The sequence below is a fragment of the Fukomys damarensis genome, unplaced genomic scaffold, assembly GCF_012274545.1.
Source record: "Fukomys damarensis isolate Sample0158 unplaced genomic scaffold, DMR_v1.0_HiC HiC_scaffold_26, whole genome shotgun sequence".
Taxonomy (NCBI): domain Eukaryota; kingdom Metazoa; phylum Chordata; class Mammalia; order Rodentia; family Bathyergidae; genus Fukomys; species Fukomys damarensis.
The window spans coordinates 36,151,389-36,176,989 of NW_022900938.1; the positions used below are offsets into that span (position 1 = coordinate 36,151,389).

A 25,601-nucleotide genomic window follows, 5' to 3' on the forward strand; every position below is an offset into this window, starting at 1 on the left:
CTTTTAAGTTTTTTACACCAGAGAAACGATTTGGTATTTACATGTGTGTCTTATTTATTTCGCTTAAGAATATGGTCTCAATGAAAGTGCAAGGGCCTGAATTCGATCCCTGGTACCAAAAAAAAAAAAAAAAAAAAAAAGAATGGTCTCAATATACATCCATTTTTTTGTGAATAACTCATTTTTACATTTTTTTTTTTTTTAAAAAAAAAAAAAAAAGAATGGTCTCAATATACATCCATTTTTTTGTGAATAACTCATTTTTACATTTTTTTTTTTTTTAAAAAAAAAAAAAAAAGAATGGTCTCAATATACATCCATTTTTTTGTGAATAACTCATTTTTACATTTTTTTTTTTTTTAAAAAAAAAAAAAAAAGAATGGTCTCAATATACATCCATTTTTTTGTGAATAACTCATTTTTACATTTTTTTTTTTTTTAAAAAAAAAAAAAAAAGTATGGTCTCAATATACATCCATTTTTCTGTGAATAACTCATTTTTACATCTTTTGCTTTCTTAAAAAAAAAGAACAAAGGGTTTATGACAACAATTCATTAGGATATTTTCCCATCTTGTGAATGAAGACAAAGAGAAAATAAATATATAAAATAAAACCAAAGCAGGAAAAGCTTAGCATATAATTTTGTAGTATGTTAGCAGTAGCCCTCATCTCGAGTTGCAAATACTGAGCAATTGTTATGAGGTAGTAAAACGAACCCTGTATTAAATAGTATTTGTGTGGCCTGACAGCGGTTCACAAGAAGCACTTATCAGCCCCATTTAACACACTTTGGATTTATCATTGGTATTTATTAGGGACTCAGGTTCATGTCAGGGATGTCCTGTTTCTCCACATGGGGGTTCTCGGTGGCTCAGTATATCCCTGCACATACAGGTGGTGCTGCAGCTGCTTAGCACAGCCTTGTGATCCCAGCAGCCACTTGCCTCCGCAGAAAGCCCCACTGCCCTGCAGTTGTGTCTCCTGCTGCCTTGCTCTCCAGGCTGATTATACCGCGTGTTGATCCCCATAGTCTCGAGGTAATTACCTCCTCCTTTCAACATCCCTGAGCACCCCTACCTATAATTAAAGAAAAGAATGGAAGAAGGAGCATGTTATTGACAGGTTGACAAGTGTGTAGTTGCTACAAGAAGAGGGTCATACGCCACACAGGACAGATCGCAACTAAAGTCACCACATTTTTCAGACTATGTTTTCCAAGGGGCCTTTTTGGTGTAGTCCATTTGTGCCATCACAGATACCCATGACCAATGTCAGAAATCAGAACTGTTCTGGGATTATGTGTTAAAACTTTGCAAATCCTCTTTAGAAATATATCCTCTGCCAAGAAATCCTTTAGGGATAGTGGTAACAATGCTTGCTGGTCTCCTACATAGCAGTGTATTTTGCTGTTTTGTTTTTGTTTTTAATCCCCAGAACACACATCTCAAACTTAATAGTCTCCTTTGTGAAAAAATACATAAGTAAATTCAGATCTGTATGCCTAGAAAATGCTTCTGTTGATTCTGAAGAAGGGAAGGAACCAAGAAAGCCATTTGACTCAGCAAGATACACGTCACTGGGCTTTCAGCACAACACATTGAAATTTAATAATCTGTACCGTACTCTTAAGTTTTACTGATTTTATGTTTTTAAGAACCATATGCATTTTATACCTTTCAGTTGAGGAATTTAATCTAAACTTGGGGATTAGCAGCTAATTGTACAATGCAGAGCAGAAGACAATTTTTTATCACTATGTGGTGGCTGGGTGTATGGGGGTTCTGTCTGATTTTTCTTTTGTTATTTTTAAATGTCTTTATAGGCCAAAGGTGGTGGTATTTATATCCCCCAAATGATTTTCTTCAGCAGCTAATGGAAGGGATTGAGAGCCACAGGCACTGGGTTCATTGGATCATTCTCAGGAGTCATTGCAGCCAGCTGCCTCTTGTCTGTCTGTCTTCCAGAGAAGTCACTTTTGTTTTGTTTTCCACAGGAAAAGGCAGATATGGTGAGGTGTGGAGGGGCAGTTGGCAAGGGGAAAATGTTGCTGTGAAGATCTTCTCCTCCCGGGATGAGAAATCATGGTTCAGGGAAACAGAACTGTACAATACTGTGATGCTGAGGCATGAAAATATTTTAGGTAAGTACAGAGTGAGCAACTCATTGATTTATGGAGGTAGATGATTGCCCACCTTGCCCTCTCTGGTTTGCTGAGTGTGAATTGGAAGGTCTCTCCTGAAAGCAGTGTAGGGATACTCAGCACTTATATGCTGCTTAATTTTCTTTTAACGTCAATTTCTTATTCAAATCTGCAAACAAGTTAAGTTATAAGATTCTCTGGATGAGGAAAAGGAAATCCGTTATTGCTCATTCTTATTCCTGCATCTGCAGATCATTACTTAAACAACAAAAATTTGCCCCATATTGTTCACTTCAAGGCTTCATGGGTTGTTCTACTTACCCCACCCTTTTTGAATATTTATTACTTGAATCAATTTAAGAAAGATCGTTGGACTCTTTCCTAGAGATTCACAGCTTCCAGGGACATCATAATTAAATGCATATTTCCTCAAACTAGGCATCATTTTTAAAAGACCAGATTTACAGAGGGATTCAGCATACATTTTGATTTGGAAACTAAAGCTTAGCAACATTTGTGAAATATGTAAAGTGCCCACCAAAATCTTGCTATGACAGTATAAAGGGTGAACATATTCCTTGGGCCCATTGATATCTACAGTTTTGGGAAATTTCTGTAAATGTGCTTATATTAATAGATACACGGTGAATGCTACCTGTGTGCTTCTTTAATAGTGGATATGTAGTTTGTACCCTACTGTGTAGGATTGTGTTGCCCACTTTATGGTTACTTGACTAAGCCTGGCTTATAGAAGGACCCTTGTGAAAGTTTATTTGTTTCACTAAAATCAATTTAGCATTTCAAGCTGAGTCAGGTTGTTGATGATGCTCCCAGAGCTTTGCTTCAGTGGTGTGGTGTTGATGTTTCATTTCAGAACTGTTTGAAATTTGGCTGATGGTTTCTCCGTTTCTCTTACTTCTGAGACCCTAGTCCTCACCTGTTCCTCCTCATGTGTACTGCATCGTCATCTTCCCATTTCTAGTCTCTTGCTCCACACAGAAATATCTTCCTTTTGGGAGCATAGGTAATTCTGCTCCAAGTGTCTCTGATGGCTCCAAAATGGAGTGCAATATAAATGACTTCTGTGCCCACACTCAGGACTCCCTCTTTTGGGGCTCCAACGAGCCTCCTAAGCTCCGCCTGCAAATATGTCCTCATTCAGTTACCACCATTACTTCCCATACCTTGGAACTGCTGCAGACCTATAGGTTTCTTGGTCCTTGTTCATGTTGTTCTTGGTCACCCATATTTCTTTTCTCCCTCCAACTCCAAAATTGTCTCATGCTTTTAGAAGGCACTGCCTGACTGCTTATTCACTGAGCTTCCTGAGACCAATAGAAAGTAAAGAAAACTACTTGTGCAAAATACTAAATTACCAACTTCTTATATTGATTGTTGAATTCTGGGCTATTTAAAAATATAATAGTGGCCAGGTATCCTTGATCACTTTTCCGGTGTTTTAGGCATCATGTTTAAGTGTTTTTACGTGCTATATACACCTCTTTTATTCTCACAGATATCCTTTGAGGTATGCTAATATTATCCTTATCTCATGAAGGAGGAAGGCAAGTTGGAGATTGAGTGACTTGGGCAAGATCACGCAGTTTGGGAGTGGTGGGGCCAGTGTGTGACCCAGCAGTAGTGGTCTGAGCTGCAGTTCTCTGAGCAGCTGTGCTGTGTGGTGGCTTCACATCTCAGCTGTCACAGTGCCTGGTTCCTGGAGCATCACCAGAGTTTTAACCTCTGGGCACCTGTGCATCCTCTACTTTATTGTTAGATAAAAGATCAAAGCACACATTTCCCATGCAAGTGCTCCAGCCTGGAGAAGCAAATACATCATTCACACTTGAGACATAAACAGTTGAAAAAAACCTTCCTTGTTTAGAAGTCCCTTTTTCTGAAGGTTTAGCACATAATTAACTGGAAAAAAATCTTTTTTTTTTTTTTTAAGACCTAGAGGGTGAAGGGAAGGTGAGGTAATAAAAAATTTGCTTGTTATTTATTTAATCAGAGAGCCCTCTCCTTTGGGGGAGGAAATCAACACCGAGGCCACACCAATATACAGTAGCAATTTAAAGTTTTTAAGGGATGTTTTATTCCTTTATTGTGTTCAAAAGTTTCCTCCAGTGTAGAAAAGTTTTCACTTTTCTTCCATACCAGTTCACTTGTCACTTCTTGATTATAATAACTAGACCAGATTATTGTAATTCTTTACTCTGGGCTCATGCTGCCTTTTGTAGATAAATATTGTAGTAAGTTTTACATTATACTATTTTTCATTTTTGTATGTCTTTTTTAGCCAAAAAGCATTATCACTGTGGTGTTTTTGGTGTGACAAAGCATTATAAATGCTAAATATATTCGATCATTTGTGTTATTTGGTGAATCAGTAAATTAGTTTATGAAACTCATCCCTTTGTTTTGCATCTGAGAGAGCCTACATGAACTGCGTGCTATAAATTGTAGGCAGAGTTGGGACTAGCATACAGTTGTCCTGGTTTCAGGCCTTTTTTTAGGGGTTGTTGAATGATCTGTGCTGGGAATATCAACAAATGAAGAGTTTGGCACTATCATTATGGATGAGTGCAAAGGTATCAATCCTGTCTGAATCTTAATATAATATAAAGACATTAAAAGATTACTTATAATAGAAAGTAATATAGCATTTTATATTAATAGTATCCTTTTAAGAAATAAATTATTTTTTTCTGCTGCTTCTAAAAACCTCATGAAAGTTGGTTAATACTCTTATTTTTTGTTACAGATGATTTCTATAGTGTGACTATTTAGGATACAGTAAGTGGGTTTGTGTTAATTTTGTTTTTGCTCTCTAGGTTTCATTGCTTCAGACATGACATCAAGACACTCCAGCACCCAGTTATGGTTAATTACACATTACCATGAAATGGGATCGCTGTACGACTATCTTCAGCTCACTACTCTGGATACGGTTAGCTGCCTTCGAATAGTGCTGTCCATAGCAAGTGGTCTTGCACATTTGCACATAGAGATATTTGGGACCCAAGGGAAACCAGCCATTGCCCATCGAGATTTAAAAAGCAAAAATATCCTAGTGAAGAAGAATGGACAATGTTGCATAGCAGATTTGGGTAAATTTTTAAAAATATTTTTAAATTGCCACTTTTACCTATTGTCGTATTACAATATCCAGTCAGGATGTACCTCTTTTTTCTGACATGTTATAAAAATCTTCAAACATACAAAAAGTTGAAAGAACATTGTAGTCAACACCTACCATCTATGTTTTCCCAGTAATATTTACTGCTTTGTCATGTATCTTTCCATCCATCAGCTCATCTTAATGTTTGATATAGCTCAAAGTAAGTTGCAAACAAAAGAACTTTTTCCTCTAATGACTTCAACACCCATGCTAGTGTACCATTAACTAAAGTAACTTACTTGTTTATTCTTTTCTTCTTCCCAGGTAAAATTTACATACGATGAAATATATAAATCTTAAGCATCCTTAGAGTATGACAAATGTGAATTCTGAATCTCCACAGAGCCTCCCCAGTTACCTCAGGCCCATTCAGTTGGCCTCTGCCCCACCATCCGACGTGGACAATACTGTTACATTTTGATTTCACAAAGCTCCCATGAAGTAGGGGCACAACTACATAGTCTGTGGAATGTTTTTTTTTTTTTTTAAAAGGTTTCTAAAATTATTCTTCTATTGTCAAGACCAATAAATCAATTTGAGAAAGAGGAAAATAGCTCTCAAACTAGTTAACCCTTTGCCTTGCTGAAATACCTCATTTTTATGATGTTTGGATAATGCTCATTATATCTATAAGTAAGATTATTTTCATGTAGAGTGCCAGCATATGTAAAACTTTACTCGACTTCGGCTCTAAAATACTGGCTGAATAATTGTGCTAATAAGAAATAAATTATAATTATTAGTCATTATTTCAGTGGACTATTGAGAATCCTCATTCATTGTGATTAAAACTGTTTTACAACTGAGCATGGTGGCACATGTCTATAACCCCAGCACTCAGGAAGGCTAAGAAGGTTGGAGGATCTTGATTTACACCCTAACCTGGGTAACTTACTGACTTGGCAAGACACTGTCTTAAAATTTAAAAAATTAAATTAAAAAGGGTTGGGGATGTAGCTCAGTGTGAAAGTCCTGGATTCAACCCTTAATATTAAAAAATAAATGAAAGATCAGGCTGATAAAGGTTTAGGAAGAATTAACTTTTCATTATATAAATAATACAATTAATTTTTGTTTTTAATGATGGAATTTGACATGTTGGGAAAATTTGCTTCCTTTGAACACCTGGAAAGTCTTAGTGTTCATGCTGAGAAATTATTTTACAGTGTTTCCCACATATAAGAGCATGATTCCAAAGCCTTTTACAGGCAATTTAGCTATGGTATAGACTTTTGTGGCTTATGTCATCGTCATTAGAACCCTAGTGATTTGGGTTGAAATTCTGACTTTTGATAATATTTATACTGTATTAGTGCACAAATCAGTGTATTCACCCAAAGTGCTGACACTGTTTATGCTCAGAACAAGAATTGGAACCTTATCCAAGAGGAATTCCTGCATTTGATGCCATGCACTGAACTTCTACAGTGTTGGAAGCTTTCATAATTACATGTCCATGTATTACTCATCTAACTGAAAAACAATTACACCTACCTCACAGGATTGAGATGGGACTCAGAAATTATTGTAAACACTGGAGAGTAATAAGGACAGAAACAGTAGCTGCTGTTAGCATCTCATGGTCAGGGGAGAATGGACAGAGTGAGGCAGCTCTTGGCTTTGGTTATAGGGCTCAGTGGAGGTGAATCTCAGCTAATGAATTTTTTAGCTTTCTACTTAGACACCTGACTTGGTGTAAAAATCTGTGCTCTGGAGTCCTTTTTTTCCAAGTGATTGATAATGTACTGTAGAAATTAACTTGTATAAGCCCATAATTTATACATAATTTTTACATCATGCCCAGAAGTTAAGGGTCACTCATTAGAAAGAGTGTTCTATTATTAATTCTGCCTAAAGGCCAGTTTTCCATTTTGCTGGAACTTTTTATTTTATAAAAGTTCAAGCTTGGCATGGTGGTATACCCCCATAATCCCATCACTCAGAAGGCTGAGGCAGGAGGATTGCTGTGAGTTGGAGGGCAACCTGGGCTACATATGAGTTTACGGCCAGCCTGGACTACATAGCAAGACCCTGTCTTACAAAACAGGAAGAACAAAACAAAAGAAAAAGAAATTTAAGTATACAAAATAATCGAAAGAGTGTTATAACCACTTTTAATCTTCAATATCTGGGTTCAAAATTTCATAAATTTTGCAACGTAACTGGTTCTGGAAATAATGGTGGGTGGGTATATATGATTTAAGAAATATTCATGATGGTCATAGAATCTTGGAGTTGATTAGAAAGATTGGGGAAAGAGGAGCCAGTGCTGTAGTGGAAGGCTGTTGCCAGTATCTTTGCTAATTATTAAAGGCAAGATAACAGGTGCAGTCATTTGGGCATTCTATGGAGTCATCATCTCATGGATTAAAGCCATGGAGCAGGATGAGAAACATTCTTCATGTATAGTTTGAGGGATTTCCAGGGGATCTTTGGATTGCCAAAATTTACAGGGGCAGCTTACTTCACTTTGGCACTTTTTATTATATTGAATGTTATAGGAAGCATTCGCAGGTGTTCTATATATGCACCAATAAGTAATCCCATCCTTAAACCAGGCATGAATCTGTGTATCCCCACTGGCTGGTGAGGGACACCAGATCTCTAATTGACTGAGGAGTTCTGAAATGAGCCATGGTTGAAGTATTTCAGAGCCATGAATGTGAGAGATGTACTTTGAATTGAGGTCCAGGTCAGGTCTGTCACTGTGATTCTGAAGAAGGGCCTGTGGGTTTGTATAGCCTTGATGCCCAGAGGAGTAGCTTCTGTCAAGGATGCAGCAGTGCCTACCGCAGCCTGCCATTTATGTGGTGATAAATTATCTCAGTCTCTGTCTCACACTGTTGGAGATTTGTGTTTGGAGACTAGCGGGAACAGTGGTAGAGTTTGAGAGCTTAGTTTGCTTTGTGTTAAGCTCCTTTGAGGCTCACATTTACTATGTGAGTCTGTTTTCCTGTAGACTTGAAACACTGACTCCGTGCTGCTTTGCTGCATTGATTTGCCATTTGTCCACAAGTTTTTATCTCTTAGAGGTTTATATGTTAATCTGATAGCCTCATAATTCTGGCATTAGTCCATTCCTCCTCTCCAAAAGTCACCACAAGTATTCCATGGACTGAGTGGAACACAGCAGTCACCATGCATACCACCAGAGGGAGCTTTTGATTGGGGTTGGTTTAAAATCGTGGGTTGGTCCTCTATGAGAAAGGAAGTGAGCTAATTACACTGTTATCTTCTTCCTTTTAGGCCTGGCAGTCATGCATTCCCAGAGTACTAATCAACTCGATGTGGGGAACAACCCCCGTGTGGGCACCAAGCGCTACATGGCCCCCGAAGTTCTAGATGAAACCATCCAAGTGGATTGTTTTGATTCTTACAAAAGGGTTGATATTTGGGCCTTTGGACTTGTTTTGTGGGAAGTAGCCAGGCGGATGGTGAGCAATGGTAGGTATCTGATGCGATATTTTCTTTGTCCGCATTCTCTTAATACTGGTCTTGTGAAAAGGGCAAAGGAGAATATAGAAGCCCGCGTTGTTTCTTGAATTATATTTGTTAAACTATAGGCGTTAATATTTGACTCATGGTGAGTAGGTGTAGTATAACAGTATTATATTTGCAATACAAGAGAGAAAATGGTGGTTAAAAACTTCTTGGGAGAGATTAATTCTTTGGTTTTAGTTTAGATTGGTCCATATTTCCTTTCTCCCTCAGTCTTCTTATTTTGCTTGCTTCTCACCTTTCTTTTCTCTTTTTTGTTCTTACAAAGTAGATTTACCTAGAGAAGAATGTTTTTTTGCCTGAGGGTGAATTCTGCTTCTTTAGATAATGTTACTTATGATTGGATTTTTGGACTGTTATCACACTTGGAAGTCATTCCTTTGTAAAAAGAAGACTGTGTTTTCTTTTTTTTTTTTTCTGTACTAGGGATTGAACTCTGGTCCTTGCACTTGTGAGGCAGGTGGCAGAACCCCTGAGCTAAATTCCCGGCAAACTGTGTCTTCTGATAAGTCAAGTTTACATTCAAGGAGCTCTGGATAGGTGGTTTATGTTGATCTGTTTATAAGTAATTTTATGAAATGGTGTTGCCTCAGCAGTTAAGGAAGCATTTCTCACTAAATTTGAGCCTCTCACACTTAAATTCATAATCTTTTCTTTTGTGTACCTATATTGACCTCAAATGCACAATTGAACTAATTTAAATACATTATATTCAGAAAGCACTGAGTATTTCTCTTTCAAATTGGGCATGCCACACCAACTCACAAGGTGGTTTTTTTGTTTTGTTTTGTTTTTAGCTTTTTTTTGGTACCGGGGATGAACTTGGGGATTGAACTTGGGTCCTTGTGCTTGCAAGGCGGGCCACTGAACCCCTGAGCTAAATCCCAAGCCCTTGTTTTGTTTTGTTTTTAATAGCAAAAAAATCCCTTGAGTCAGTGTGGTTAACTTCTTCATATCTTCAACTGGAAATCTTACTGCACAGAGCATGTATCTGAAAAGGTACTAGGAGAACAAAAGAAAATGCCATATATTTAGATTTATAATTATTTCTAAATGACATTTTACAGTTTACCCTCTGTGACCCATTAGGATCCCAGATTTAAGAAATAATGCAAGAAGTCTTTAACATCTATTCTCCATCTCACCTTTCACTGATGCTTTATTATAAGGGTTGACATTTGTGGGGAATCATAATTTTTGTGACTAACACAACTAGTAATTAGGAGAGTCAATAAGAAGTAGGATTGGGTAATTTAATAGAGTTTTGTGTACAATAATTAAAATCAGCATGTCTTCATAGTAGCTTTCTTTTGTAGTAGCAGAATGTATCTGCTTTCAACAAACCTCTGAGGATATTAAAGCAAGTTTCAGATTAAGCATACAGGGAGGGATTATAACTTGACAAAATTTTTAAGATATGTTTTTTGTTGTTAAACAAATAGTCATAACAATTTTTTTGGTAATTATTTCTCAATCCTTGGGAGCCACTGCCTTGCAGTTTGTGCCTTTGAAGTGCCTTGGGAATTGTTTGCGACAGATTGTTTTGCTGATTTATAAAGTTCTGAACTTTGCCTGAAATTGCACATGAACTTCATTTCCTCACTCAATCCCCAGTTATTTTTGAGCACCTTGAAATAGGGGGAAAAAAATCTTAACTCTGATTAGTTTACCTTAGCAGAGACTTTAGAGAAGGGTTGGTGTCAGAATAAACTGTGTGATGGGGAACTTCCCTGCATGGAGAGGAAACTGGCAGCCCACAGCCAGCACAGTAGCATTTCCAGCTGTGGGTGTGCCGGCGTGCAGCCAGGCAGGCCTCCTTGGCAGAATCTTGGGATTCGGGCTTTGTAGGAGCTCATGTTGCAAACTTGTTCTCCGTGTCACAGGCATAGACTCACATGTCTTTTAAAGATCAGCTGTGATTAACAATAGTCAGTTTGAAGTTAAGAGTCATCCATTTAAAATTTAGCTCAACACATGTTAGCTTACTTGTTAGATTCTAAATTTAACATTATTTTTAGAAAAAAGAAATCATGGGTGGCAGAGGAAGGGAGAATGTTTTGGTTGTTTTTAGATTTATTGATCTCTTCTTTGCGTCATCATTTAGATTGTGAGCTAGCTCCTAAAAATTTGTGGGTAGAGCTTCTGTTCTGTGGTATGGTTTCACTCTTAGGGAGAGCTAAGGGTGTCATATTTCTCATTTTAAATCAGTTGTTGTCCTTTGGCAATGACTAATATGATATTTTGCCTTTCTTTTTCTAACCCTTTTTTGCCTATGAACATTTATAATGATACACACACACACACACACACACACACACACACAAACACACACACACAGAGCTATAGATCATTTTCTCCAAATGCAGACTTGTAAGTGTTCCATTCACTTGAAACTACTTTATTAATATTAACATTTTAATTATTACTCCCACAAAGCAGAAAAGTGCGTAGAACAGAAAAATATAAGAAAAATTTTGCCTTCAAATTCCAGCATTCATGTTTGCTTTCTCTTCTCTGCACCCATTTTATAAACTCACTTGTAATTATGCAGATACAATTCTGTGTCATCTTTTCCACTTGAGTATGGTTTTTAATATTCTTAAGTAGTCTCTGTTCTTATTTTAAGAGGTCACATGATATTTTATTAACCATTTCCATATTGTTAAATATCCTGCCTTCCCCATTTGGGGCCTATGGTGCATTTTTGAGCATATCATTTTTCATTTGGGGAATTAATTCATACTCTGGAAAGAAGCAGACTTAATAGGTCAAAGACTACAGGTGTTTTAATGACTTGACACACACTGCCAAATTGCTTTCCGTAATAGTTGTTCTAATTTACAGAATCTTCCTCACCCCAGGGTATGATACACCGATTTCACTTTCTCCCCACCTTTAGGAACCATCATTAAAAAAGTATGTATTTTTAAAATTATTGTATAAAATGTACTTCATTTAAATACATGAATGTTTTTTATTAAGAAGGTTATTATAATTATGAGTCCTTTGAGTTTCAGAGTCCATTATAAAAAATGATGACCAGATAGTTTTCTTGGAGTAGTATCATCCTCAAGCAAACCATGAGGATAAAAATTTGTAGTATTTTAATTTTTATTGGAATTTTACATTTATTTTCTGCTAATAATAAACCTCATGCTGTTTCCACACAGGAAATGAGAGTTAAGTCCATTTGCACGTTTCAAAATTTCTCAGTAGTGTCTTTTGGAATTTACCGATGGTATTGTTTGACACTGATTCTGGAAATGTTAGGAAAGAAAATGGTTTTCTCACTTTTCCTGTTCAGATTTCTGTATGAACTTTAGGGGCCTGCTTGGATTACTATAAAAGCTAGATCCTGTAGCAGTCACCTCCAACACACCTAAGACACACAGGGCTGGGCCTCAACCCCAGAATTTCTAATGTAGTAGTTCTAGGGCTGGGAAATGTGATGCTAAGGTTCACTTCTGAACATAGAACTTTGGAGAAGGCAATATACTCAGGTCGGATAGGTGAACACCTGTAGAAGACAGGGCAGATGTGTTCCTCCACGTGTGTGTGGTGGTTGCACAGCTTCCTCTGATTGCTCTGTCTTCCACTTGTGGTCACGCTAGGTCATCATCTCAATGGGCCATGGCACCCTCCAGAACTGTGCCGTTCTTCTCTTCTGGGCCTGCTGGGGAGTGCAAGAGAGTCAGTGACATTCTAAGCCCCGAGGTCCTACTGTCTAATTTCATTATTTAGATTAGTGTCATCACAGAATAAAATATTAGTAATATCTACTTGAAGGGGTTTTGATGATTAAATGAGATCATGTGTATAAAATACCTAGTATGTGCCTGGCACATAGTGAGAGCTTGGGTATTCACTGTTCTGGTTACTTTCCATCAGAAATGGAATGTTTCTAGGAGGTAGCAGGTCTCAATTGCCCTTTCCTGTCTCTCTCAATGCTGTCATTTTGCTCCAGCACTACATTTGCTTCCCCCTTTCCCTACCCATGAGAGGGCTCTGTGGAAACCCTCTTGTTTCACTGGTTTTGATTATTTCATGATGAAATCCAGTGTTCAGACGTGTCAGAAACTATTTATCTCACAGAAAAGTCCTTCCTTGGCCAAGCTTCATCTCTTCTGGGGTGGGGACTAGGACATACTTGTTAGAATAAGCTTATGTTTGGCACATATACTATATTTTGGAAAAACCTTTTCTAATTAATCCTTGAGCTTGCCAGGAAACCACATGTGCTTCTGTTCCTAAGCACAACGAGCTTGTGTATAGAAACCATGACAACTCTTGCTTCTTCAGCAAGTTCATATCCAACATGTTTCATTACTCTGATTCACTGCTTTAGTCTACATTAAGGCTTGGACAAATGAATGAATTGTAGGGAAATTTTTTCAGATTCATGAAATAATTTCAAGGTTTTTGTTCATTTGTCTGTTTTTATCTTTAGATAGGTACCTGGAGGAGCAGTATGGAGGTTAGGTGGGAAGAAGGACCCCCCGCATAATGTCCTGTAATTTCAAACCCCTGATTAGAAATCTAGAACAAAGGAGGGCATTCAGCTGACCTCATGCCAACATAATCTTATGTTCTTTACTGCAAAGTAGTGTCTTTTCCTACTTCACTTCTAAGAACGCTCCTCCAGTGTAAGTGGTGGTATCTTCAACCATGTAACAGCTCTAGCAGTCAATGAATGAAAATCTTCTTTGTCTCAGGAGGTGTTCATAGCTACCAAGTATTTGGAACCCTTGTGCTTCTGTCGCTCTAGGTTTTGGGAATATGCAAGGTTTAACTTGTGGAACATCCATGTAGCTCTTGTGGGCTCTTTGCCTTCCCTTCTGACAATTTAGGGTAATATTGGTAAATATTTCTAGTAGGGCTTTATTACACAGTAATCTGTAAGGCATTGAGTTTTTGCTGTGTTATATCAATGACAATTTCAGTCATAGAAATTAACTTTATAATGTTAATGTGGATTCCTCTGAAGGCAGTTGGTTCTGACTTTGAGTGGTATATTTGGTTCCATATGCCCATGAATTGCCAGGGGATGAGGAGGGAGGATACACTGTCATAGCCTTCTTAGACGTAGCCAGAGCTGCCTTTCCAATTCCACTGCTGCTTCCAGAAAGCACTGCTTGCCTTGGGCTTTTAGGGTACCTGGGTTCTGATTCTTTGACCACTCCCTGCCTCCATCAGTGAGACAGAACCACCGGGCCGGGACTCTCAGACTCATCTGTTCCACTGACACCACCCTCAGTCATTTATCTGTGCATCATTTTTTATGTGTATCATGGTGTGAAAAATATCTTGACATGCTCCAGTGTGGTATGATAGGGAAGTAACATAAATATTGGACCAAGCTCTTTGAACCCCATCTCACCAGGAAGAAGGCTGTTTTGTAAATTTAATGTTACTCAAGAATCGAACATATGCATATTACCCTCATGTTTTTTTTCTCATATTCAAATGCCACACGTACCAGTATTTATGTAATCTTTTTCTTTACATTGGCTCTTTTCAAACATACTGAGAAGAAATTAATACCACTGCTGGAATTGGAAAACCAGTACCATGTAGTGCAGAATGGAAGGCAGTGATACAAATAAATATGCAGTTAGTAAGAGGAAAAAGTTTTGTCCATGGAACATGTTAAACTGTCTCACTTGCTTCCCCTGAAGGAAACACTGTATTAACTTACGGTTTTCTCAGGAGTCAAATATGAACCATTCTCTTATTTTTAAAAATGGTTTTAGTTCTGATGTGTTCTAAGTTCTGAAGGATTTCAGTAGTATTTCAGTAGAAACTGTTGACATCAGCTCTCTCTGTGGATGGAAAGGCCAGGACTCCATTCTCCTCGCCTTTTCCCTGGATGTAGGATGTATTGCCTCCAGTTGGAGGATAGTGAAGAAAGATTGTGCTGTGAATGGACCACAATGCAGCAGCACAAGATCCATGGAAGGAGGCGCATTCCATTATGTAATTGTTGGCTTGGGGAGAATTCTAGAATCTAAACAGGAAACTGGATTCTAGTTCAGCTTTGCTCATTAGCTATGAACTGGGACAAGAGCATTTTCCTCTGTGTTCCCCAGATTTTTTCTTTTGGAGATAGGGTCAAATGATGTCTATGTGGCACTCATGTCTTGTTGATGGATCTTCACCTCATTTTTGGACTGTTTGGAGAATTGCCTGATCCACAGATCCTTAAACTGCAACCAGATTTGTAACTGTAAAGTTTTCATAATGTATTTGGCAGGACCCCTGACCTGAACTAATTTTTTTCCCCCCTGTACCGGGGATTGAACTCAGGTCCTTGTGCTTGTGATGCAGGTGACAGAACCATTAAGCTAAATCCCCGGCTGACCAGAACTCATTTGATAGTCAACCCTGACCTTAAGGGACCTGAGCCCATATGCCATATGTAATCTTTATCTCTTCCATTTAGTATGTGTTTTCATATATTTTATTGCAGAAATTCATTTGGTTGTGGGGTGTTCCTCAGACTTTTCTGGTGGTGTCAAAATATAGTACATGCCTCCTTTTTATAAAAATGTATATAGTCTTCTTTTTTTTTTCAAGACAGGGTCTCACTTTGTAGTGCAGCCTGGTCTCAAACTCATTGCGGTCCTCCTGCCTGAGCCTCATGAGTACTAAAATTTGAAAAAATCCTAAATTCTGCAAGAACATCTAACATCAGTGGTTTTGTTTATTGATTGATGATTAGTTGATTCATTGAGTTAGGGTGTCAGAGGTTTTATTTGATGATTGCTTGAGTTTAGGTCTTGCTGTGTAACTTCAGTTGGCCTTGAACTCACTATGTAGCCCAGATGGCCTTGAATTTGCAATGATCCATCACATCTGGCCATCAGAAGTTTTAGATAAAGGATCAGGGATATACAATTAACATTTCACTTGTATTAGTGTCTGCAATATAGGAGGTACTATATTGTGTTAGGCTCTGGGGAAGCTGCTGAACAAAAAACAAAAATTGAACTTAAAGGTGCTCACATTTTTGTGAAAAGATAAATTGTTGGGAAGGAATAGGTTGAGGTCTACAGAGATGAGTGAGTCCAGTGTGAATGGTGACTTTCAGGGCTCTGGACTTTTGGGAGCAGGAGACCTTCTCAGAAGAATGAAGGCTTCAACCAAGGCGCGAGTGGGTCAAGTAGGAGCTCAGTTTGGCAGGCTTGAGGATGGGAGGTGCAGGTTGGAATGAAAACTACACCCACACACGGATGACAACGAGTGTCAAAAGGAAGAGCCGAGAGATGTCCTCCGAAAACCCTGTGGATAGAAGTGCAAGTCATTCTGGTGTGGCTGATGCCCAGGTACATGAAGGACAGTGGTGGAATGGGCCAGAGGAGGAATAAACCTGTCTTCTGGGCCGTACTGGTACAGAGGAAGGCTGCAGGCCAGTCTTCAGTTCTCCTGAGGTCTTGAAGGAGGCCATGGGGCACAGTGGCGAGTGACTGAGGAGGACGTGAAACAGACACAAATAATGTACCTGTCAAGGTGGGGGCAGATGAATGTTTGCTCTGGGTCCCTGGTGCCCCAGGAACTGAAGGGGAGGTCTTGTTTTTGGACACAGTGGCATTTCATGCCCCTCAGCTCATGTGGAAGGTGTTCTTGTTGTTTCCTGTTGATTTGCACATGAACTCTGTAATGTGTATTTTAAAGATGTTGGAAAACCACAGCTGTGAATTGAGGGGTTTTGCTCAGGGCCATGCAGCATGTACTAGCGGTAAAGATACTGGGTCAATTAAAGATAGGCTAGCCCCAAAGAAAAGAAAACTTTCACTTAAGACATATGTCCAAAGAAAAAACTATTGTGCCAATCATTTACAAAAGTTGCGGGGGAGTAGGTAATGAATAATTTCTCTGGTTTCTTTCCCGTGACTCCTTGAGTCAGCAGCCGCCTTAATGGGAAGGCGAAGCCTTGGCTGGCTGTTCCTTCCTTGACCACACACGCGGGCCTCTTCCCCTGCACGTCTGCATCATTTGTGGTTTGTACCACTCATTGGCACTGGAAGTGCTTTGTATTTTTAGTTGCTTTCCTGAATCCGTGCCGTCCTCTCTGCTGTCTCATGACTTGGCAGTAGCTCACTGGGGGCTGCATTCATAGCCCTCACAGTTCTCTTTTTTTGCCTGGCTCTGGAGGTTGTCACTTTCAGTCAGAAATGAAGAACAGTTGTCAGCCAGTCACTCTCCACCTTAACGGGAGTCACGTCTCTGCTGGCCTCTTCTCCTACTCTGCCCAGCCTTTCCACCCACTCTCCTCATCAGCCACAGGGGACGCCCCTTGGCCCTCCAACATGAGAGGCCCCTGTAATCCTTTGCTTTCCCTCACACCTTCCTCCTGCTTGAAATGCATTCTTCCTTGTCGCCTCCCCCACCCCAGACCTCCATGCTGCCTCACAGTTGCTCAGCTCTGCCTACCCAACCCTGGGTTCTGGAAAATTTCTTAAGCTTCCATGGCGCCTAGTTAACAGATGGTACTTAGTACCCCAGTACTTCCTGCCCAAACACAAAAAGAGGTGGTGCTTAGTAAACCACACAGGTGTTTTCTTCTCTAAGCCCTGCTTAAATAAGTACCTCTCCTGCCACCCCATCTCATTGCCTCTATCTCAACTGCTACTTTATGATTTTCTCATCTGCCTTGCCACTAGCCTGCTCCTAGTTACCGAATGCTACATCTTTTGCATTTTTGTATACCTGTGGCCAAGCACAACTTCTTTTTTTTTCCCTCATTAAGTTTATTGGTACATTTTAGGTATACAGAACAGTTACAGTTGTTATCGAGATTTTGCACCTTTACATGACAGGCCTTGGTTCTCATTTTTTCCCCTTGTCCCTGCCTTCCCTTCACCCCCTCCTCCCCTCCCCATTCACAAACACTTTATTTCCATTTTTTCATTTTCTCCTATTTTTTCCCCCTTATTACCTTTCTCCTACCCTTCCCACTTTCCCTACACCTTTAGCCCTTTTCTTCCTATTTCACAGTCAATTATCTCATTAGGATCTTATGTACTATTATTGTTTGTTCACACCAGCACAACTTCTGACACACAGAATATAAGGGATCAAATAGTCATTGAGTCATTGTAAGGACCAAGAAGCAACATAAGTGAAAATTTCTATTATTTTTGGTACCGGGGAGTGAACTCGGGCCCTTGTGCTTGTGAGGCAGGCAGTGGAACCACTGAGCCAAAACCCCGGCCCTAAAATTTTTACTTTCGCATCTGAAGATAAAAATAATGGGATGAAAAAAAGTTTTCAGGTTCTTTTTTGACAAGATTTCCATTATCAAAGGAAAAAAGAAACGGACTTATGTTGATCTTCTACTAAATTTTGATTTCCTTGAAAAACAATAGCACGTCTTATACTGTTATCACACTGAACATTTCCTATGGTGTTCCACACGTAGTAGGTACTATGTACATGTCACTGATGGAAATGACTGCTTTTCTTGATCAGAAGGAGTTTCATATGGTTGCTGTAGTTTAGTCTCAGTTTTATTTTAGTCTGGAGAAGTACAACCAGAGTCAGATGGAAGCAGTCAACCGTTGGCCAGTGGTTGAAGAAAGACAAGTGTAACTGAGTCCCAGGAAAAGTCAGTTAAATAGTCTTTCTTTCTTAAACTTGACCCCTTTTAAAAATATGGTGACATTTAATAAGATTAAAACATGGAAAATAGAAACACAAGAGAAAACTTCATATTTATATAGTGAAATTTATTATTGAGAGTCATCAGATCTTCTGTTTTAAACCGCCAACCCTGCTTTACATTCTTTTGCATTTATAGAAAAATCTGTTTTTGTTGCTGTTCACATTCACATAACCCTTCCCTTAATTACCAGGCAAATTACCCCAAATAGACAGCTCTTATCCTGGATTTTAAAAGAATTAAGCCAGCCTATAAAATGTAAACTCAGAAAAATTCAGAAATGATAAAAGGCACCTATTTTACCATTTCCTCTCAATTCATGTGGCCCTGAGAAAAGGTGGAAGTTATCTTTTCAGGTTCATTTCCAGATGTAGTTGAGTTGATATTTCTTAGTATTAAAAACAAAATGTTTTTATTTGAATGCTTTCAGGGACCCTTACAAGAGAAGTAGGTAAGGCTTCTGAAGTGAGATGTTCCTAATTTTTCTCTGTAAGTAGTGGTTTATGCCCAGTATGAGCTGTTTGATTTTTCCACAAAAGGCTTTAATCCATTGACAGATACACATTGCATACACACTGTTATGCAATGTAGATGTTAGTCATAATTAAGAAAGTATCAACTGGGATTTAAAAAATACAGTTTAGATAGCTTTCCATTTTTAAAATAACTCTTTAGTTAAATTTGTGAAGTTTAAAAAAATCTATAGTATTTCTTGAACAGATGCTGCTTATCATATTTAATCTTCTGCATAAGTGGTTTGTATTCATGAGAATAGATTCTTACCGTTAAGAAATTTCTATGATAAATTAAAAGGAGATTGAAGCTTTCAGGTGGCTTGTAAGAACTAGAAAACCTTAATTATAACTTCTCACATGCTCTCCTTCTGTCCTCAGTAACAGCTTCTTATGTACTCAGAAACAGATGTAAGTTACATGGAGGAAGGAAAAAGCTGTAAACCAGTGTGTCCATTGGTGGCATTGCAGAGGCTTTGATGAGGGAAAGGAAATAATACATCATCTTTTGTTGTTTCCTCTCTATAAGGGGAAGAATAATTTTTCTAATTCCAAATGATGAAGTTATAAATTTGTTTATTTGTGAATTACTTTCTCTATTTGTGGAATTTTGCTGGAAATGTCTCCAAGCCATTGGAAATCATGCTGGGACAGCAGCTGAAAGTAGCCACTTTTATATTTGCCTTGGGAAAGGGAGGTTTATGCCCAGTTCATCTTCTTTTTACTATCCCTTTACCTTCCCAATGGCTATCCTTCTTACATTTTATTTTGTGCCTTTAATCAGAGAGTAATGAGAGTAGAGCCATCAGACAGTTGTGCTTAGGAGACAGAAGTACTCCCTGCATGTAGAATGGATAAAGGAGGACATTAATATCTCTTATTACATTATTTACATCTCTCCTAGTGGGAGGATTATTTTATAACAATTTTGTTTTCACAAAATAATTTAACAACAAAAGGAGTATTTTGGTGCTGTTCTTAGTTCATTTGTTTCTAGGTCTGGTTTGAGCAGTCTTTTATTTCTGTGTATGGTCAGAAATGGCTGGATTCTCATATTTCCTTTTATGTTTTGTCACTTTGTTATTACAAAAGCAATTTTTTATAGGTCTCCTTGTGCCTTATTGGGCATTGCAGATCTGTGAAGCATTTTGTTAGTAATTATGATCACATGAGAAATTCTCATCCATTCATTTTTCTTCCAACTCCCTAAAGGGTTTACATTGTTTTGTTCTTCACTTGTTTTAGGACTTAGTGTAGATTCCGGAATTTCCTTGAGGTATGAGGAAGGAAGTGCTTTATCCTGTCATATTGTAATCTATGATGCCCATTAATAAACCCCTGGGGAATGTTGACTACTTTGCTAATGCAGCACTTCTTGTCCTATGTGCAGGTATAGTGGAGGACTACAAGGCACCATTTTATGATGTGGTTCCCAATGACCCAAGTTTTGAAGATATGAGGAAAGTCGTTTGTGTGGATCAACAGAGGCCAAACATACCCAACAGATGGTTCTCAGATCCGGTAAGTTCCCGTTTCCTAATTTTAGAGTCATCTAGAGCTGTTTACATCTATTGCTCTAGAGTTTCAACTGGTGGCTACTATTTTCATTTTCTGCTCTGTATACCCACTGCTTTCCCCTCCATTTTATACAGATACATCTTAGAGACTAATTGAATAGATTTGGACAATAGTCTCCTCTCTGCTAATGAATGACAATATTCACAAGAATTTCTGTGATTGATCAGCTCTAAGAATTAGGAGTCCCATTAGCACTGCTATTAGCCCTAGGACTACAGTTTTACCTGTAAACCAAGAGACTTGCAGTCCTGCTGTCAATCTCTTCTCCATCTCTATATACCAGAAGCTGCTCTAGGCAGAAGATCTTGTGCTGTATTACTTCTCATAAGGAGTAACAGATCTAAGACTGAAAAATCACCATAATTGCAAAATTCACTATTATCTCTGGGTTAGTACTAGTGCTTGTAGCACACATGAAACCATCCAAGGCTTGGTAGTGTTAGAGCCCAAAGGACAGAGTTCATGGAACTCATTCAGAGGGCCTTCTTTATCAGTTGTTAAAGCCTTGACTCTTGGTGTAAAGAAGATGGCATTCACATCTCTAACCACATAACAGTTCACCTGACATCCGCCCAACTTCCAGGGCCACTTTAAAAAAGCCAGTTTGTCATTGTGATGTTTGTTCTTTGTTTTCTCAGACCTTGACTTCTCTGGCCAAGCTGATGAAAGAATGCTGGTATCAGAATCCATCTGCAAGACTCACAGCATTGCGCATCAAAAAGACTTTGACCAAAATTGATAATTCCCTAGACAAATTGAAAACTGACTGTTGACATTTTTGTTATTAAGAAGGAAGATTTAATGTTGTCATTGTCCAGCTGGGACCTAATGCTGGTCTGACTGGTTGTCAGAACAGAATCCATCTGTCTCCCTCCCTAAATGGCTGCTTTAACAAGGCAGACACCATACCCAGCCACGTGCTGGGGAGGCACCAAAACCACCCTAACCTCGCTCAATGACTGTGAACTGGGCATTTCACGAGCTGTTCACTCTGCAGAGACTAATGGTGGACAGATACTGTTGCAAAGGTAGGGGCCTGGAGGAACACAGAGAAATCCTGAAAGAGATCTGGGCATTAAGACAGTGGCTTTGCATATCTTTCACAGGTCTCCTAGACACTCCCCACGGGAATCTCCAGGAGGTGGTGAATTTTTAATCAGCAATATTGCCTGTGCTTCTCTTCTTTATTGCACTAGGAATTCTTTGCATTCCTTACTTGCACTGTTACTCTTAATTTTAAATACCCAACTTGCCAAAACCTTTGGCTGCATACTCCACTGGTCTATCTTTGGATAATAGGAATTCAATTTGGCAAAACAAAATGTAATGTCAGACTTTGCTGCATTTTACACATGTGCTGATGTTTACAACGATGCCGAACATTAGGAATTGTTTATACACAACTTTGCAAATTATTTATTACTTGTGTACTTAGCAGTTTTTACAAAACTGCTTCGTGCATATGTTAAAGCTTATTTTTATGTGGTCTTATGATTTTATTACCGAAATGTTTTTAACACTATACTCTGAAATGGACATTTTCTTTTTATTATCAGTTAAATTCACATTTTAAGTGCTTCACAATTCTATGTGTGTAGACTGTAACTTTTTTTCAGTTCATATGCAGAACGTATTACCCATCTGATACCACCGAGTATATTACTGATTTAGAAGCAAAGATTTCAGTAGAATTTTAGTCCTGAACGCTGTGGGGAAAATGCATTTTCTTCGGAATTATACATTATGTGCATTTAAACTCTGCCAGAAAAAAATAACTATTTTGTTTTAATCTACTTTTTGTATTTAGTAGTTATTTGTATAAATTAAATAAACTGTTTTCAAGTCAAAAAGTGAAATTATTTTTAACATATGAATTAGTAACATCTATGTAATATAATGTGTTTTCTTATGGGAACAGTAGATACGCATAACTAACTTGAAAATTGAATTTGCTTTTCAAGGCAGCTAACGAACTTGAAGGTACCATGAGAACATCTTACATCTTGACTGCAGTATCAAAATTTTTGAGTTTTATTCTTTTCTACTTTTGGCTGTATTTTTTTCTCTTGTGTTTCCCCAACTTTAAAGAAAGGTAACAAGCTCCCTGACCTGCCTTTTACATAAGGAATTTTGGGGCCTAAATGGGAGGAAGGATGTCAAAGCATTTTGTTCACTGGAAGCTTCAAGTGAGTGCGGAGAGGTTTTATGCATCTGTAAGGTGAACAGATGAGTACATTCTTAGCTCTTTTCACTTTCTGTGCATCAGAGGATTAAAAAGGTAGCGTAGGCCAAAAAGGTAAGAGGGTAAAATTGTAGAATATTCTATTAGCATGCATTTACTTGGAGGGTATATAACAGAGTCAAGTCAACTTTTTTAAAGTTAAAATTAAAATTTCAATTCATATTACATATAAAATGAAATTTACCATCAGTTTTTAAAGTATATAGTTATTCAGTATTAAGTACTTTCTCATTGTCATGCAGCTATCTCCATCATCCACTAACCAAATTCCTTTTATCTTGCTAAAGTAAAACTCTGTTAAGTCCTGAATTGCCATTTCTCCCTTCCTGTCCCTGGAAACCATTCTGTTTTCTGCCTCTATGAGTATGACTGCTTTAACTTTCTTATGTAAGTGGGATCATACAGTGTTTGTGCTTCTTGTGAGACTGCCTTTTTTCACTTTTCATAATGACTTCACAGTTGTATGTTGTAGCATGTGTCCAAATTGCCTTCCTTTTTGAGGCTGAGTAGTATTCCATATATGGATATACCATGTGTTTATCTGTTTATTCATCCATCGATGAACTTGTATTGCTTCCACATCTCACTGCTGTGAACAACGTTGCCACAAACATTCGTATACAAATAGTTCCTTGGATTCGTGCTTTCAGTTCTTTTGGCATATACTCAGAAGTAGAATAAAGTCATGTTTAACTTTCATTGAACTACTGCATATTTACATAAATCCACACAATTTGATAAATTTATGTAGATTTCTTCTAAGTCCTAGAAATTGAACACAGGGGTGCTCTCTCACTGAAATATGTTCCTGTTCTTTAGTTGTTTGTTTTTTTAATTTTGAGACAGGGTCTCACTAACTTGCCCAGGCTGCCCTTGAACTTGTGATCCTCCTGCCTCAGTAGCTGAGATTACAGGCATGTGTCACAGTGCCCTGCTGAATTTTTGTGAACATTTTTAAATTGGTTACCTTGTGGAAACAGCATCCGGATGAAGACAAACATTACCAGTACCCTAGAAGTCTTCCCCCTGCTCCCATCTCACTCCCCAACCTGAAGACTAACTACTCTCCTGACTTCTAATAGTGTAAGTTCTCTTTAAAGGGAACTCAAACAGGATGTGCACAAGCAAAAGTGGAGTCACTGGGGTTAGGATAAAGTACATACCCCACTTTGGAGGATATTACCAACCCATTCTTAAACTGTTGTCCAGTGTGTATGCCCATCAGCTGTATATGAGAATTGCTCAACATTTTCAGTAGTACTCAGTATTTTCTTTTCCATTTTAGCCATCCTGCTGGGTGTTGTACACAAATTGCAGCCAAAGGAAGAAAGAAAAGGGAGATAATGAGAGAATGACAGATCAAATAGCTCTCGGCATTTTTCTCATTGATTATAGAGTCCATGTGGTAAGAAGTCAAGCTGTAGATAAACAGGTCTCAGGGCTGACCTAGTGTGAGCCTAGTATTTAGTGATCATCATCTTCCATGCAGCCTGGCCCTTGAATGATCAGCAATGACCTCATCTGGTGCTTACCTATGGAGTGTGCTGTTCCAACTTTGGAAGATAATCTGGCTGTGTAGACCAAAATGTTATGTGTAGGCCTCAAATTCACCATGCTTCTAAGCAGCTTTAATACCATCTGACTTCCCCTTCAATAACTGACTTTAAACCAACTCTGATGTGTAAGATTTCTGTATTTGATGTGACTGGGGAGAGATGAGAAGAAACATGCCAGACCCTCCAGAAAAGCAGGCTCACATGATATCTAGTGAGAAAATTTGGGCCCTAAGAGGACTACTGATGTGCCAGGAGTAGACCTTTTGATTCTAAGATCAAAGTCACATCTCTGGCTTTCCAGTCCTCAGAGGTGACCTTCATTTGTATTGGGCCACATTCTTTGGCTGCACAGAAGCCACTGAAAAGACTGGGGTGAGGACACAGTTGGTTTGTGAAATTCTTTAAGACCTTTACTTGCGGGGGTTGCGGGGAGAGAAAGAGAAAGACTCACTATGTTGACCACACTGGTTCAAATTCAGATTTAAGAGATCCTTCTTGTTTTGTTTTTGTTTTCTGGTACTTGAGATCGAACTCAGAACCTTGTGTTTGTGAGGCAGGTGTGGTGCCACTGAGCTAAATCCTCAGCCTAAGAGATCTTGTATTAATCTCCCAAGCAGTAGGATTATGGGCATGTACTGTTGCATCTGGCTGAGCATCTCTTTTCCTTTTCTTTTTGTACTAGGGATTGAACACAGAATTTGTACATGCTGGATAAGTGCTCTGTCACTGAGATAGAGTCCCAGCCCTTTTTAAAATTTTTATTTTGAGACAAGGTCTTGCTAAGTTGTCTAGGCTGGCCTCAGATTTATTTTTCTGCTTCAGCCTCCCAAATAGCTAGATTACAGGGCTGTGGCATCACATCTGGCGTGGTTTTGTTTCTTTTTTTTTTTCTGTTTGCAGAGCTGGGGATGGAACACAGGGCCCTGCACATGCTAGGAAAGTGCTCACTACTGAGCTACTCTCCTATCCCACCCCTAGTTGCTTTTTAATATAATGGAGATGTCCTATTTCAAAGGATTTGTAAGAAAACACAGGTAGACAATATCTTGTAGGCATTGTACCAGATAAGAAACAATCATCCTTAAGCTTGAAGCTCACCCTTTTATTCACCACTTTGTGAGGCACGGGGGCTGACTCCACCAGTTTGCTTCTGCCATGGGGTGGGCGGCATTAGAGGGAGCCAGCAAGGCAGAAAGAGAAGAGATTTGCTCCTATTGGTCTTCTGTAGTCTGCC

General features: G+C 38.6%; 1 protein-coding gene and 1 long non-coding RNA gene across 4 annotated transcripts in view; one reads left to right on the plus strand and one right to left on the minus strand.

Moving 5' to 3' along the window:
- The window catches only part of Acvr1 (activin A receptor type 1), a 68,742-nt gene extending 46,355 nt beyond the window's left edge, over positions 1-22,387 (plus strand). Inside the window, exons 6-10 of one of the 2 annotated variants that reach the window (XM_010606779.3) lie at positions 1,996-2,142; positions 4,977-5,252; positions 8,570-8,767; positions 20,382-20,512; positions 21,208-22,387. In XM_010606779.3, the coding sequence (XP_010605081.1) occupies positions 1,996-2,142; positions 4,977-5,252; positions 8,570-8,767; positions 20,382-20,512; positions 21,208-21,342 (887 nt within the window). In that variant the 3' untranslated portion in view covers positions 21,343-22,387. The remainder of the gene's footprint in view (positions 1-1,995; positions 2,143-4,976; positions 5,253-8,569; positions 8,768-20,381; positions 20,513-21,207) is intronic. The other variant, XM_010606778.3, reaches the window with a different exon arrangement.
- LOC117283422 lies at positions 810-14,774 on the minus strand. Of its 2 annotated transcripts, none has more exons than XR_004514393.1 (3): positions 14,517-14,774; positions 12,339-12,491; positions 810-1,079 (listed from the first exon to the last, which is right to left on the minus strand). It is a non-coding gene; the product is annotated as an uncharacterized LOC117283422 (long non-coding RNA). The 2 variants fall into 2 exon arrangements; XR_004514394.1 differs by lacking the exon at positions 810-1,079 and adding an exon at positions 11,878-12,078.
- Positions 22,388-25,601: the final 3,214 nt, after the last annotated feature.